General features: G+C 38.1%; 1 protein-coding gene across 1 annotated transcript; it reads left to right on the forward strand.

Moving 5' to 3' along the window:
- Positions 1–1,416: 1,416 nt before the first annotated feature.
- On the forward strand, positions 1,417–4,759 carry LOC133633497 (transcription factor Sp6-like). Its single transcript, XM_062026032.1, has one exon. It carries the CDS (start codon positions 1,417–1,419, stop codon positions 2,323–2,325), a length of 909 nt encoding a protein of 302 aa, XP_061882016.1. The 3' UTR covers positions 2,326–4,759.
- Positions 4,760–17,229: the final 12,470 nt, after the last annotated feature.

Here is a 17,229-nt window from a genome sequence, read left to right on the forward strand (position 1 = left end):
TTTAGGGCTCTAATTACTAAATACTGCATATTTCAGTTTTACTATAAAAAAACAAAGTTGTTTTTGACAGAAAAGCCATAAAACCTTTTTTTTTTAAGTTGATATAGAGATTTACTGTAAGCGTTAAATAAAAAATAATACAAATTAGACTTATTTTTAACATTTTAATAACTGAGACCCTTTATGGTCCCCGGGACCCCTAAAGGTAAAATAAATACAAAAAATCCATATATTTTGTTATGGTTTGAAAATGAAAAATATCAAAATGGCCCCCACATTTATTAATTTTTCCGTTTGCGGCCCTCAGTGGAAAAACTTTGGACGCCCCTGATATACACAGTAAAGGCATGTGAAATATCCTTGTACACATGTTAAACATTTGCACCAATTATATACTATATACAAACAATTATACTTCCATTATATTTATATCCCACATTTAGTTTTTAATTAACATTGATCATAGTATTAACTACTGTGTTGATTCAAGAGTGATATATTTTTTCAAGACATTGGTCTTAAAGTTTTTTTTAAATGTGTGAATGGAACTTGAACATTTTAAGGAATCATCCAAGCTGTTCCACAGTTGAACTGTGGAACATTTACTATTCAAGTAAATGTGATAAGAATGTTGCATTAAACTACTTTGACAAGTACAGTTTATACAAAAAGTGACTTGATTCTTGTAAACGGGTAAATGTAGCGAGTTACTTCCCGCCCTTGCGAAGGCAATGTCGTCATGCAGTCGAGTGACTCTCATTCTCAGACTGCAACCGGTGCCTCCGGTGTGTTTAAGGCCAAGTGTTTTACGGGGCTTCTTTCGCCTGAAGCTTGCTGTCGTAAATCAACTGTGATTCACGAAAACAGGTTCTGCTGTCTGCCAGGTTTCATCTCATCTCGACAAGCCGCAGAGACGTACAAATAGACTTTGGCCCGCAGCCATACCTCCCTGCTATTTCTTCCTCTACCAACTGCAACCCTGTCAACAGCTACGCTCCCTCCCCAACATTTATCTCCACTGCCTCTGAGGATGTTGTTGTCTCTAAGCTGGTCTTTGACTGTCCTCCATGGGAAGTACCTGGCAGCGGATGCACCAACAGGCCTCTGTCTGGACACGTCTACCCCTTCTCTTCTGTCTGCACACTGGGAGAGTTGTCATATCCGTGGTAGGGAAGGGGGTAGGGGGCGTGGGGGGTTGTTATACAAATGTGTTTAAAGAGGATTTGGTGTGCATGGTTGGGAAATGATCTCATTGCACATGGTCTTGTGAAGTCACTGCATGTAACAAAGAAAGAATGATTTGTCTTGTTTGCTGTCTGCAGGATTTTATAGCTTCCTCCCTGCCGTGTGGTAATCATCGGGACATTGCAGAAGATACTCAACAACAACTTGAGAACGTTACACCTGCAAGCTCAGATGGCCCATCACTATGAGTCCTGGTTACGGACAGCACCATCTAGTGGCAACTCCGAAGACATCAACAACATCCCTTCCTGGTGGGATCTCCAGAGGGAGGTTCACTCAGGGAACTGGATTGATCTCCACACAGGGCAAGGTTTCGGTTTGCCTTCCGTGAGTCCAGGGAGCTCCATGGGTCTGCAGTCCTCTTTAGCATCCTACGGTTCCGACCCGCAGCTCTGCACCTTGCCTCTGACTCAGCATGTACCGCCATCGCACTCGCCTCACTTCTTCCCTCAGGACGGCTTCAAGATGGAGCCTCTGCCTGCTGAAATCCTGCAACAGGAGCCGCTCCCCCTGGAGGAGCCACAGGAGAATGTCGGGTTGGCCCGCCCAAAGTCCCAGCGACGCGCTTCCAGAGGCGGCGGCACGGCGGCCTGTCGCTGCCCTAACTGCGTTCACGCGGAGCAACTGGGTCAGAGCGCCGACGACAGCCGGAGGAAGCACATGCACAACTGCCACATCCCCGGCTGTGGCAAAGCCTACGCCAAGACCTCCCATCTGAAGGCTCACCTACGCTGGCACAGCGGGGACAGGCCGTTTGTCTGCAACTGGCTCTTTTGCGGCAAGCGGTTCACGCGTTCCGATGAACTGCAGCGCCACCTGCAGACGCACACCGGCGCCAAGAAGTTCAGCTGCACGCTGTGCCCTCGAGTGTTCATGCGCAACGATCACCTGGCCAAGCACATGCGCACGCACGATTCCACGGCCGGGCGCGGTGAGGAGAGGGTGAACGGAGAGGAAAAGGTCTTTGATTCCTCCAAACCTCCTCAGTCATCTTCAAACATGTCCATGCCTGACACCTCAGAGTCTTCCCTCAAGTTGAAGTGTAAGACAGAGTCCTCTGTCTCCAGTGGAACTGGATAGTGAACATCATTTCATAACCACCGTCAAGATTTTAAAAGGTTTCTGTCTGTTGCACTTTGTGTCATAAGACTTGTACAATGGAGTGTTTTAGGTTAAAAAAAAAGCTACTTGGAACAGAATGTGCTCTGCAAAATGATTGACATTGAGCGAACCACAAACTGATAAACCAGAAAGGCTCTCAGTAGAGCACAGACCTCTGCTGAGGTGAGTTTTTATGTTTGTCCACCTGTATGTTAGCAGGCCTGCTTTATAGAGGGTGATGTAAGTGTCAGAACCGTAGGGGAGTTTTTATCATGATGCTCTGAAAAATTCAGAATTTCTCTTGTCAATGAGGAATAACGTACAAGGATGGGATTTGCATGATAGTAGGTCTCCGCTATTTTTTATATGTGTTCCAAGAACTCCCGACAAAGGCAAAAAAAACTGCTAATAACTATGAAAAAGCTCTAGAGAGCCTCTTGTTTATACATGAAACCAGGGGTCTCCAACAGGCAGCAGATTTTGAGTACTTGCCAAAACTCTTTGCTATTTTTAAACGTGCTCTGTTCAGTCTATTTGATGACAAAACTAGTGTTGTCAGATGAATAATTTTTTTATGTATAATTAATTTGTTTTTAATCTCACCTAAAAATTGATGGCATGGTCGATCAAAAGATTGACGTGTATGACAAAAAAGGTGGCTTGTAAACTCATTTAAGTGTGACTTGAAAGTACCGTATTTTTCAGACTATAGGGCGCACTTAAAATCCTTTCATTTTCTCAAAACTCGACAGTGCGCCTTATAACCCGGTACGCCTAATGTACGGCATCATTCTGGTTGTGCTTACCGACCTCGAAGCAATTTTATTTGGTACATGGTAAAATGATAAGTGTGACCAGTAGATGGCAGTCATACATAGGAGATACGTGTAGACTGCAAGATGACGCCAGTAACCAACACCAAAACTTTAAATGTTCCATTGAGAATATAGAACATTACACACGGCGCTCAAAAATCTGTCAACATTTTTTTAGTACAACTTCAGTAAGCTGTGAAGCCACACCGCTTGATGGATTGTACAGTGCGTCAACATACGAGTATTATTATGGTGTGTGTATAAGGACCGCAAAATAGCACCTATTAGCAAACATATTACCTGGCGTTCTGTTTTGCAATATTACCTTCTGGTACCTGCTGATGTGTATTTGGGATCTGCATAATTCCTGAAAATGTGCACGCGTCCACCATTGTAGTCCGTGGCGACGCCGTAGTCATAAGTGTCTTCTTTTTCTCTCTCTTCTTATGTGGCATTCATCCTCCGCTGTTGCCATTTCTAATATAAAGTAGCGTAAAGTTCTTACTTATATCTGTCAGTAGACTAGCTATCAAAGCGCTAAAAACTGTAGTGGGTTTACATAATTCACCCACGGAACTTTAGTTATGAGAGGCTTCCGGTCGGACGGTTTTTCACGGGACATATTTCCGGGGTTGATGTTGCATTATTTAGCCACGGATGATATGATCCATTTATCCATTTTGCTGCTCCGTTATTGATTGAAGTAAAGTCTGAATGTCATTAAAACATTTAGCTCCACCTTTTGACACTTCTTCTACTCCCGTCCTTGCTACAACAAAGATGACGGAGAAAAGACGCTGTCGAAGGTGAGCCACGTAAATAAGACCGCCCACAAAACGGTGCATCCTGAAGAGACGCTCAGAAAGCTACTTGAAAATGGTCTGTAAAACATAATCTTTGCAACATTTTGACCAAAGAACCATCATCACATGTTATGTAGCCAAATTTAGAAAAAATAACAATATGACCCTTTTAATGCGCCTTATAATCCAGTGCGCCCTATGGTCCGAAAAATATGGTGCACAAGTCAGTAATACATCACACAAACGGAAGTACAATAGTGAACAATAATAATAACAAATCTATGGCTGTGCCACTTCAACATGTCCAGCTCATATTATGTATTTCAACTAGGGATGTAACAATATGAACATGTCATCTATTGCGGTTATTGTGAGCAAAATGATCGTGATATTGTTGTTGGTATACACCAGGGGTCGGCAACCTTTACCACTCAAAGAGCCATTTTGGCAAATTTCACAAATTAAAGAAAGTAATGGGAGCCACAAAAAAATTTCTAAAATTTAAAATGAAAAACACCGCATACAAAGCTTAAATGCTTTGTGCTATGTTAACCAGGGGTCTCCGACACACGCACCAGCACGCACTTTAATGTGGAAATTTGATGTTATACTTGCCAACCCTCTCATTTATCCCGGGAGACTCCCGAATATCAGAGCGTGATGACACTGCAATTGGCGCCCTCTACAGTCTGCCCTAACAGTGTACCTGCTTGACCACATGTAGAATGCAGCTTCAGTTTGCTCACGTAAGTGACAGCAAGGCTACTACCTCAGCAGCCACACATCTTACACTGACGGTACCAATACCCAGAATCCCATGCAGCCCTAACTCTTCCGCTCAACCAACGCACGGAAGGGGGGGGTGGGGGGGGTTGATGTGTGGGGGGATTTGGTGGTAGCGGGGGTGTATAATGTAGACCGGAAGAGTTAGGGCTGCATGGGATTCTGGGTAATGGTTGTGTTGTGTTTATGTTGTGTTACGGTGGGATGTTCTCCAGAAATGTATTTTTCATTCTTTTTTGGTGTGGGTTCACAGTGTGGCGCATATTTGTAACGTAACAATGTTAAAGTTGTTTGATATGGCTACCGTCAGTGTAAGCTGTGTGGCTGATGAGTAAGTATGCTTTGCTGTCCCTGTGTGTGCAAGGAATAACAACATGCGGCTGGACTGGCACGCTATATGTAAATGCTATAGAGGACAATTACTGCAGTGCAATTAGGGCACGCCCTTTATTTAGTAATTAGAGTGTAAATAGGATTATTTTTCCCTGGGAGTAATCTATGAGAGACACTGAGATCCATAAGTCTCCTGGGAAAATCGGGGGGGTCGGCATGTATGTAGCTGAGCCGCATCAGAGTGGTCAAGGAGCCGCATGCGGCTCCGGAGCCGCGGGTTGCCGACCCCTGGGCTAGTCGATGAGACCAAACCAATCAGAACCTGTTCAGTATCTTGGCCACTGATTGGATCAGCCTCAGGCAGCATTAGTATGCTGAATGTTACAAGTGTAAAGGGGACTATGTGGGTGTTTCTTCATGTCTAGAGGGTTTTCACGATTTAAATTTTAAAAAATGTTGGCGGGTTTTTTTAATGCTCTAGCCACGAAAATATTTGCTCTAAAATGAACGAAAGTTCATCGATCCCAGTCAATTAACAGCAATAAACGAGGGTTTACTGTAAATGCCAGTCATATAAACAAAATACAAATGACAAGATTCTTCTTGTTTTGTCCCCGTCGCTCTGATAGTGACGGAAGTTGGAGACCCCCTACTGCCCTGTTATATGACACTCAAAAGTTATTTTAGTAAAATATGTTTTACCATAGGTGACCTAGATGGATACCGTCCGTAGTTTACACAATGCGGCAGGTGTGTCACCACGCCCTGAACAATAGGATGCAGCTGCATATCAGCTATACTTTGTTTATTTTAGGCATGATTTTACATATCATTATACCTTTGTTTTTTTGGTTGTGTACGTTTGTGTAACCCAGCCAATGAAGAGAGGAGAAAAGTGAAACATTATATTGGCAAATGTTCAGTAACCAGTGTAAAGTGTCTCATTTGGTGTCAAGAGTGTTTTGCAGGACTTTAATGGAGCTGTTGGCAACTTTTACCTGTTAACTCAACTACTGTGTCTGTAACTACAATTGTAAATGTTTTCTTTTTTGAATCAAAACAAATCCTATTAGTGAGTATTGTGAATTACACAATACATGGGGCATTATTATTTATTATTACAGCTCTTCACAGCACTCAAGTGTACAAAATTAATCATCCCTTACCTTGCTTTGGACAATTAATTGTTTTCTGGGTCGAGTCAAATGACAAAGTATGATTTCTAGGAACATTACTGTCATATTGAGTAAAAAAACATTTTTAATGTTTGCAAACCTTACAAAAGCACATGTGTCTAGTAAAACTCACAAAGATACATTAATACAGGCATTATTAGACATATTGCATGTTTAGTTTGGGAGTTATGATTGAAACATTTTTTTGTTGCTTCAATCGCATTATCTCAGGATTCTAAGAACATTACTGTCATATTGGCTAAAAAACAAATGTTGGTGTTTGCAAACCGTACAAAAGCACATGTTTCTAGTAAAACTCACAGATATATTAATACAGGCATTATTAGACATATTGCATGTTTGGTTTCGGAGTTATGCTTGAAGACTTGTTTTAATGCTTCAATCTCATTATCTCAGGATTCTAAGAACATTACTCATGTCATATTGAGTAAAAAACTAATGTTTGTGTTTGCAAACCTTACAAAAGCCCATGTTTCTAGTAAAACTCACAAAGATACAATAATACAGACATTATTAGACATATTGCATGTTTGGTTTAGGAGTTATGCTTGAAGACATTTTTTATTGCTTCAATCGCATTTTTCCAGGATTCTAAGAACATTACTGTCATATTGAGTAAAAAACACATTTTTGTGTTTGCAAACCTTACAAAAGCACATGTCTCTAGTAAGACTCACAAAGATACAATAATACAGACATTATTAGACATATTGCATGTTTGGTTTAGGAGTTATGCTTCAAGACATTTTTTTGTTGCTTCAATCGCATTATCTCAGGATTCTAAGAACATTACTGTCATATTGGCTAAAAAACAAATGTTGGTGTTTGCAAACCGTACAAAAGCACATGTTTCTAGTAAAACTCACAGATATATTAATACAGGCATTATTAGACATATTGCATGTTTGGTTTCGGAGTTATGCTTGAAGACTTGTTTTAATGCTTCAATCTCATTATCTCAGGATTCTAAGAACATTACTCATGTCATATTGAGTAAAAAACTAATGTTTGTGTTTGCAAACCTTACAAAAGCCCATGTTTCTAGTAAAACTCACAAAGATACAATAATACAGACATTATTAGACATATTGCATGTTTGGTTTAGGAGTTATGCTTGAAGACATTTTTTATTGCTTCAATCGCATTTTTCCAGGATTCTAAGAACATTACTGTCATATTGAGTAAAAAACACATTTTTGTGTTTGCAAACCTTACAAAAGCCTATGTTTCTAGTAAGACTCACAAAGATACAATAATACAGACATTATTAGACATATTGCATGTTTGGTTTAGGAGTTATGCTTCAAGACATTTTTTTTTGCTTCAATTGCATTGTCTCGGGATTCTAAGAACATTACTGTCATATTGAGTAAAAAACTAATTTTTTTGTGTTTGCAAACCTTACAAAAGCCCATGTTTCCAGTAAAACTCAGAGATATATTATTACAGGCATTATTAGACATATCGCATGTTTGGTTTAGGAGTTATGATTGAAACAATTTTGTATTGCTTCAATCGCATTATCTCAGGATTCTAAGAACATTTTGAGTAAAACACAAGTTTTTGTGTTTGCAAACCTTACAAAAGCACATGTTTTTAGTAAAACTCGCATAGATGTATTAAGTAATGTGGGCATAATTAGTAAACATTATTTTACACTGTAATTAGGAAGCTTATTACAATCATACTTTATGGTGTTTATTTTATGTTGTAAAAGATGGCTCTTCTTTAAATTATTTACTCTATTAAGTTGTAAGTTGTAGAGAGCAATGATGATGACGGTGTATGATGTTTATTTCACGTTCTCTATTCAATAAAAACATGTCTAGTCTGTGGTGTCATTGCAGTCCTAACAAGACAGTTAAGAGCTTTTTTTCCCTTATAACTTTATTTAAACAACAATGTGATACAAAACGTTCACATACAAAGCAAAAGCTGTCTTTCAGAATGGCAACAATATGAATATTGTCATGACGGGGATTATTTTGCAGCTTACTGCGAGAATTGTTTTCCCGAGACGCAAACGGACTTGACCGGACATGGCGTGCAGGTAAAAACATGATCTTTTCTTGACTATAAAAGGGTACAATCAAAAGGCGCTCACAGCGGAGGCACAAACTTGACGCAGGGATACAAAAACTAACTCCTAAGCAGACTGTGGACATGAAACAACAAAAAACACTTACTGTGACGTGAAAAGAGCAGCATGAACTATGGCATGGACATAGCAATAAATCAGAGTAGCACATAGCAAGAACAGAGAATGAACATAATATCATCAGAGTAACACATAGCAAGAACAGAGTATCATACGGAGTAATGTTGCCAGGCCGACTACCTGGCAACTACAGGCTTAAATAGTCTCTTCTTGATTAGTGGCAGGTGCGTGAGTCCAAATGAGTCAATGAGTCGTCATGGTGACAAAACAAACAAAGAAGCGCAAACAGGAACTAAAGGTGTCCAAAAACCAACAGAACATAACCAAACAAAACATGACAAATATAATCCTAAAAAAAATAATCTCTAAGTGTATTTAAAATGTTTACATAAAAAATATCTTCACAAGTTGCCAGACTTTCAAACAATACTCCAATATATTAAAACTAAAACCCAAGACGAGTGAAGTTGGCACGTTGTGTAAATCGTAAATAAAAACAGAATACAATATTTTGCAAATCCTTTTCAACTTATATTCAATTGAATAGACTGCAAAGACAAGATACTCAACGTTCGAACTAGAAAATGTTGTTATTTTTTGCAAATATTAGCTCATCTGGAATTTGATGCCTGAAACATGTTTCAAAAAAGCTGGCACAAGTGGCAATACAGACTTAGAAAGTTAAGTAATGCTCATCAAACACTTATTTGGAACATCCCACAGGTGAACAGGCTCATTGGGAACAGGTGGGTGCCATGATTGCGGGTATAAAAGCAGCTTCCATGAAATGCTCAGTCATTCACAAACAAAGATAGGGCAAGGGTCACCACTTTGTCAATAAATGTGTGAGCAAATTGTTCAACAGTTTAAGAACAACATTTCTCAATGAGCAATTGCAAGGAATTTAGGGATTTCACCATATACGGTCCGTAATATCATCAAAAGGTTCAGATAATCTGGAGAAATCACTGCACGTAAGCGATGATATTACGGACCTTCGAACACTTCAGAAAACCACTGTTAGTAACTACAGTTGGTCGCTACATCTGTAAGTGCAAGTTAAAACTCTACTATACAAAGCCAAAGCCATTTATCAACAACACCCAGAAACGCCGCCGGCTTCGCTGGGCCCGAGCTCATCTAAGATGGACTGATGCAAAGTGGAAAAGTGTTCTGTGGTCTGACAAGTCCACATTTTAAATTGTTGTGTTGCTGCCATTAAATTCTAAATTAATGATTATTTGCAAAAACAAAATCAAGTTTCTCAGTTCGAACATTAAATATCTTGTCTTTGCAGTGTATTCATTTGAATATAAGTTGAAAAGGATTTGCAAATCATTGTATTCTGTTTTTATTTACATGTATATATATATATATATATATATATATATATATATATATATATATATATATATATATATATATATATATATATATATATATATATATATATATATATATATATATATATATATATATATATATATATATTATATTTTGGGTTTTGTACTATAAAATGAAAGGAAGGAGAAAACGCAGGCACAACATTTGAAAGAGAAATAAACAACTAAAATCAGCATGTTATATATTACTTTTACATTTGTTTTGAATTGAAATTGTTTTTTAACGTTTTTTAGAGTATGGGAAGTTTTAATGGCCTTTTTGTTTTCCTTTGTCTTAATGAGTGAGTTGTATGGTATTATTTTTTTTAAACATAAGAAAAAATGGTTGACATCACTCTGGATTTGGGAATATGGACTTTTCCTGCTAAACCTAAATGTTTAACAGTATTTTCCGTGTCTTTATGAAAATTACATTTTAGAAACAGAATAATTTCTTCTTTGAAATCAAAATGTGTATTATATCAGCTTGAAGTACATACTTTTTTTATTTTGTAGTGTGGAATGTTAGAAACCGTTTAGGTGAAATTAGTCAACAAGTTAATAATGGTAGGTATGAAAAACACTAACTTTACGGCATAAAAGATCACACATTTATCATTTTGTAGTTTGGAGTGTAGGAAAGGTTTGCTCAAGTGAAATGACTCAGAGAATAATGGTAGGTATGACAAACGCAAACATTTTGACAGATATATGCTTTTAGAAATGGAGTGTTAGTTTATGTTTTGGTGACACCTAGTGGTCATAATAGTTAATTAATTTAAGCTCCTGACAACTAGGTTGAATGATGCGGACACATTTGTTATTGAATACTTTCTAATATTAATTCTGCCTTAAATACTTTCTATGTGTTAGTAATATGCAACTAAAACTATTTGATACTTGTTTATATTGACAAATGTTCTGTTTTAGACTGCAATATTGTTCAATTAAGGACACTTATTACATGTTTCTACAAAACCCAAAACCAGTGAAGTTGGCACGTTGTGTAATTTGTAAACAAAAACAGAATACAATGATTTGCAAATCATTTTCAACTTATATTCAATTGAATAGACTGCAAAGACAAGATATTTAATGTTCGAACTGAGAAACTTAATTTTTTTTGCAAATAATCATTAACTTACAATTTAATGGCAGCAACACATTGCAAAAAAGTTGGCACAGGGGCATTTTTAAACTGGTTTACATGGCCTTTCCTTTTAACAACACTCAGTAAATGTTTGGGAACTGAGGAGACCAATTTTTGAAGCTTTTCAGGTGGAATTCTTTCTCATTCTTCTGGGTGTTGTTGATAAATGGCTTTCGCTTTGCATAGTAGAGTTTCAACTTACACTTACAGATGCAGCGACAAACTGTAGTTACTGACAGTGGTTTTCTGAAGTGTTCCTGAGCCCATGTGGTCATATCCTTTACACACTGATGTCGCTTTTTGAAACAACATCAAAAAGGGATCGAAGGTCACCGGCATTGAATGTTGGTTTTGGGACTTTCCGCTTACGTGCAGTAATTTCTCCAGATTCTCTGGACCTTTTTATGATATTACGGACCGTAGATGGTGAAATCCCTAAATTCCTTGCAATAGCTGGTTGAGAAATGTTGTTCTTAAACTGTTCGACAATTTGCTCATGCATTTGTTCACAAAGTGGTGACCCTGGCCCCATTCTTGTTTGGGAATGACTGAGCATTTCATGAAAGCTGCTTTTATACCCAATCATGGCACCCATCTGTTCCCAATTAGCCTGTTGGGACATCTGTGGGATGTTCCAAATAAGTGTTTGATGTGCATTCCTCAACTTTCTCAGTCTGTTTTGTCACTTGTGCCAGCTTTTTTGAAACATGTCCACCTGTCTTCCATTGAAAATGTGTGGTGCAATATGAAGCCTAAAATACCACAACGGAGACCCCAGACTGTTGAACAACTTAAGCTGTACATCAAGCAAGAATGGGAAATAATTCCACCTGAAAAGTTTCAAAAATTGGTCTCCTCAGTTCTCAAACGTTAACTCAGTGTTGTTAAAAGGAAAGGCCATGTAACACAGTGGTAATAATGCCTCTGTGCCAACACTTTTACACTTTGCATCAGTCCATCTTAGATGAGCTCAGGCCCAGCGAAGCTGGCGGCGTTTCTGGGTGTTGTTGATAAATGGCTTTCGCTTTGCATAGTAGAGTTTTAACTTGCACTTACAGATGTAGCGACGAACTGTAGTTACTGACAGTTGTTTTCTGAAGTGTTCCTGAGCCCATGTAGTGATATCTTTTACACACTGATGTGGCTTTTTTTTTTGTGCCAAGATTTGTGTGGACACTCGGAAAAAAACATGCTAAGGATGTCCTGCGACTGAAGCTGGAGCGACTGGAATCTCTACACATACAAGAACACAAATAGGTGGGAACCAGAAAAAAGGGTGACCTTTCCTGTCATCCCAGATTACATGTAACCTTATTGTTATCTCCACTCTTAGAATCTGGTCTCAATTTAGATGAACTTTTGGACTTCAGGGATTGTCTAATTACAGCCCCATTTATAATAACCAATAACTTACCGTATTTTTTCAGACTATAAGAAGTTACTTTTTCCCCAAGCTTTGCACCCTGCGGCTTACACAAGGGTGCAACTGATCTATGGCTTTTTCTTCGCTAATGGATAACTTATGTAATGGATTAAGCAAAGAAATCAAACAATGTACAAAAATTATTCACTTTAAGAAACTGTTCAAACTCAAAGTGTTTGCAAAGTACAATGAAAATGTTTTGTTTATTTAATTTTTTTTTATTAATCAGTCCAACAAAATAATACACAAAAATACCATAATAATACAATTCCAATTCCAAAACCAAACCCGGCCCAGCAACATTCAGAATAGCATTCAACAGAGCAATTGAGAGGACACACAAACATGACACAAAACAATCCAAAAGTAGTCAAACAAAAATGAATAATATCAACAACAGTATCAATATTAATAAGAATTCCAACATAGCAGTGATTAGAAATCACTCATTTACATTATCACCACAGCCATTTATAAGAAATAAAATCAAAACTTTCAAAAAATGAACAATAGTGTCACAGTGGCTTGACCTTGAATCGCAGCTCATAAGCTTGACAACACATTGTGTCCAATATTTTCCACAAAGATAAAATAAGTCATATTTTAGGTTCATATTTTAGGTTCAACCTCGGTCCCCTCCGAGGTTTCTCATTGTGTCAATTGGGTTGAGTTTTTTCTCGCCCCGATGTGGGATTTGTCTTGTGCAGCCCTTTGAGACACTTGTGATTATGGGCTATATAAATAAACGTTGATTGATTGATTGATTGATTTAATTCCCTTTATGCTCCGTTTTGATTAATTGACAGTGCTGCTTTTCTATATTCTATATGTAGTTATTTTTAGTCAGTTTGTTTATTATTCTGTTTGGTTGTCTGCCTGTGATGAAGAGGAAGGCTTGCTTTGACACCCACTTTGACTGATCTGTGGCAAGAAAATGTAGGACCGGGTGGCGGCAGAAACTTAAATTAAATCGTCTTTTTTCCATGTCTCCTTACAAATTAGGAAACGCTTGATCCTGACCACTTTCATGCCTTTGTAGGATTGTGGAGACTTGCTTTTTAGTAATGCACCTGACACTTATTTGGAAAAAAATGGATACTGTATATCAGTGGTCCCCAACCACCGGTACGGGGACCGGTACGGGGACCGGTACCGGTGCGTGACGCATTTGCTACCGGGCCGGAGAGAAACATTAAATCATTTATAAAGGCCTGCATTTTCTCTGACTTAACTCTTGCCTGTCCCACTAGACCAGGGGTGTCAAACTTGTTTTCATTGAGGGCCACACCGCAGTCATGGCTGCCAATAGAGGGCCGCTTGTAACAGTAAACAATTAATGAATTTGCCTATGAATTTAAAAAAAAAATTTTTTTAAATGTACGTAAAGAGTAAAAAAAAATCTGTGGATTTGACCACTGTTTTTTACAGAAAAAAACTGGCAGCTTAGTTGCCAGACTTTTACTGTAAAATATATGGTGTTTTTTAATTTTTATTTTTTTTTTACAACATATTACTGTAAATAGAAATACAGTGCCGCTGTTTAATTTTATTTTGGCAATGTCAGCTGCCAGTATTTTACCATAATAAAATGTGGTTCCTTAAAATCATCAACCGTGGATTAAAAAAATAAATTTAAAAAAACTCACAGCTCCGTTGACAGAATTTTACAGTATAAAAACAAACATTTGTCGTTTTTTTCAACTTACAATAATACGCTATGAAAAAAAAAAACTCCTTAAATTTTACAGTAAAATCTATTGGTCATTTTTATAGTGTACAATTTGATGGATGACTTGCTTCGAAACCATAAGTTAAGCAGATATTTCAGTTTTTTGAGGGGATTTTGACCAACAGAGTTAGATAATATAATATTTGTTGCAATATTGGACACTCTTTTTTTCACCTGTCAAACTAGAAAGAAAAAAAAACTTTAGTAAGAAAATAAGAAAATAAAGAAAGACAATATAAGGTATTTTATTTCCAGGCTTTTGCGGGCCATATAAAATGACGTGGAGGGGCAGATCCGGCCCCTCTGGCCTTGAGTTTGACACCTGTGCACTAGACACACCAATGAGCTTGTTTATAGATGTGCAATAAAACTCCTCATAGGAAGTTGCCATTTGTTCTAACTTTGTGACATGATACAATGCACATTAATGAACATATCAAATATAAATGTGACAGATGGTAGCCAAAGGCTGATTTCCATCAGCATTTCATTGCAAAGAAACAAGCCCGGGGCTCCCACTAATTCAGCGTTATATTGAGTTGTATTTTTCACAAGTGGGAAGCCGGTCCCTGAAAATAATGCCTACAAAACCGGTCCGTGGTGCAAAAAAGATTGGGGACCACTGCTGTATATCACTGTGCCTTAGGTTTTATTACTAGTTGTGGCAACCTTGTCCATCATTGCACTTTGAATGCAAGAAAAAACTGTCCATCTCAGACAGCTTGCAGATGTTCTTGATGATTGTTTTTTATATATAAATCACTTCTTTGTCTGGTTCCCACCTATTTGTGTTCTTGTATGTGTAGAGATTCCACTAGCTCCAGCTAACGGTCACAGGACATCCTTAGCATGTTTTGTTCCGAGAGCTCCCAGGTCTAGGAATGACTAGCAGAAGGATCTGAGGTTACCTGAGCAGATCATGTCCATTTTAAAGGATCGAGAAACCAGTTCTATTGGGCATTGTACTCCTATTTAAATTGTTTTTACTAAAACATTCTATATTTTTTAGACCTATCAAGTGTTTTTATCTTAGTTTTTGTAAATAATTTATACATTTAACTATAAGTATTTCTGTAACTTTGTTTTTCTGCCCTCTTGGCCAGGTCTCTCTTAGAAAATAGATCTTAATCTCAATGAGGTGTACCTCCGTAAATAAGGGACTATGATTGATTGGTTGATTGATTGGGAGTGTCACAGGGAGTTATTTTTTTCATTTATTTTTGTATTTATTTTTATTTTTGGGGGGTGGGGGTAGACAAAAGTGTCTGATTCTTATAGCCTGTGTTATTTTTTTCCCCCTATCAAATTAATAATCAAGATCAAATAAATAAAATACCGGAAATCTATCTAAATAGTGCAGACCAACCTGAAATACATACTAGGTGTCACAGTCTCTGCGTGTGTTTCTGTGTGTGTCTTTGTGAGAGGAGGCGTGTTTTGGGCATAGGCTTGGTTCCAGCGCTCAGCCTGGCACAGCTGATCCCAGCTCCCTAATCAACTCACCTGCCTGCCATCAACTCATCACCTGCAGTCTATATATGTTTGGACTTCACTCGGCACGATGGCCAGATCGTTCACAGTTCTACACGTGGTAATGCTTCTTGACAGTTTTCCTAGAATTCTAGCATTTTTGATGATCTTGCGGATCTGCTGTTTTTGTGTTTTTTGCTCCTCGACTTACCCCTGTTTTCCTCTGCCTTCAGTACTCTACCCACAGTGTGTGCCTGCCTCAGCCTGCTCTCCTGGACCACAAAAGCCAAGAACTACAAGCTCCCACCATTCCCTCTTGGTTTTTCAATAATAACCCTTGGACTTTGATTCTGCCTGTCATTTCTGCATTTGGGTCCGCCAGTTATACCAATGGTGACACGAGGAAAAAGGCTCTGTGGAAAAACTAAATGACTACACTTACCTGGTGAAGCTGAGAAAACAAGAGGAAATACTTCACTGAAATAGATGATAGAATAGCACTTTGAATAATATCAGTATATACACTTGTGTGGCTCAGTTGGTAGAGCGACCGCTTCAATTCCAGCTTCTTCTGACGCTACCGATGTTACCTTGGGCAAGACACTTTAACCTCCTTGCTCCGAGTGCCACCCACACTGGTTTAAATGCAGCTAAAGATGTGGATAATGGGTTTCCCAATGGAAAGTGCTTTGAGTCTTAGAGAAAAAGTGCTTTATAAATATAATTCACTTACTTAGCTTACCTGACATACTTGTTACAGTTGAAAAATTTCATATACACTACCGTTCAAAAGTTTGGGGTCACCCAAACAATTTTGTGGAATAGCCTTCATTTCTAAGAACAAGAATAGACTGTCGAGTTTCAGATGAAAGTTCTCTTTTTCTGGCCATTTTGAGCGTTTAATTGACCCCACACATGTGATGCTCCAGAAACTCAATCTGCTCAAAGGAAGGTCAGTTTTGTAGCTTCTGTAACGAGCTAAACTGTTTTCAGATGTGTGAACATGATTGCACAAGGGTTTTCTAATCATCAATTAGCCTTCTGAGCCAATGAGCAAACACATTGTACCATTAGAACACTGGAGTGATAGTTGCTGGAAATGGGCCTCTATACACCTATGTAGATATTGCACCAAAAACCAGACATTTGCAGCTAGAATAGTCATTTACCACATTAGCAATGTATAGAGTGTATTTCTTTAATGTTAAGACTAGTTTAAAGTTATTTTCATTGAAAAGTACAGTGCTTTTCCTTCAAAAATAAGGACATTTCAATGTGACCCCAAGCTTTTGAACGGTAGTGTATGTATTTCAAAAACCAACAAACCCACGACTAAGTTTTCTTTTCTATAAATTTCAGGTGGATTGAACAAAAAAACACATGTGGTTCACTTTTACAGTGTTTTCCACTGGCTCATGATCGATCAGCTGTGGCATTTCTTCAGGAAAAACAGGCAATGTTCCAGCACAGGATGACACCTTGTCTTTTTCAGTTGTTGACATGGTAAATAATAAATGGGTTGTACAAACCCTGTTTCCATATGAGTTGGGAAATTGTGTTAGATGTAAATATAAATGGAATACAATGGTTTGCAAATCATTTTCAACTCATATTCAGTTGAATATGCTACAAGGACAACAT

The sequence above is a fragment of the Entelurus aequoreus genome, linkage group LG18, assembly GCF_033978785.1.
Source record: "Entelurus aequoreus isolate RoL-2023_Sb linkage group LG18, RoL_Eaeq_v1.1, whole genome shotgun sequence".
NCBI classification, from domain to species: Eukaryota; Metazoa; Chordata; class Actinopteri; order Syngnathiformes; family Syngnathidae; genus Entelurus; species Entelurus aequoreus.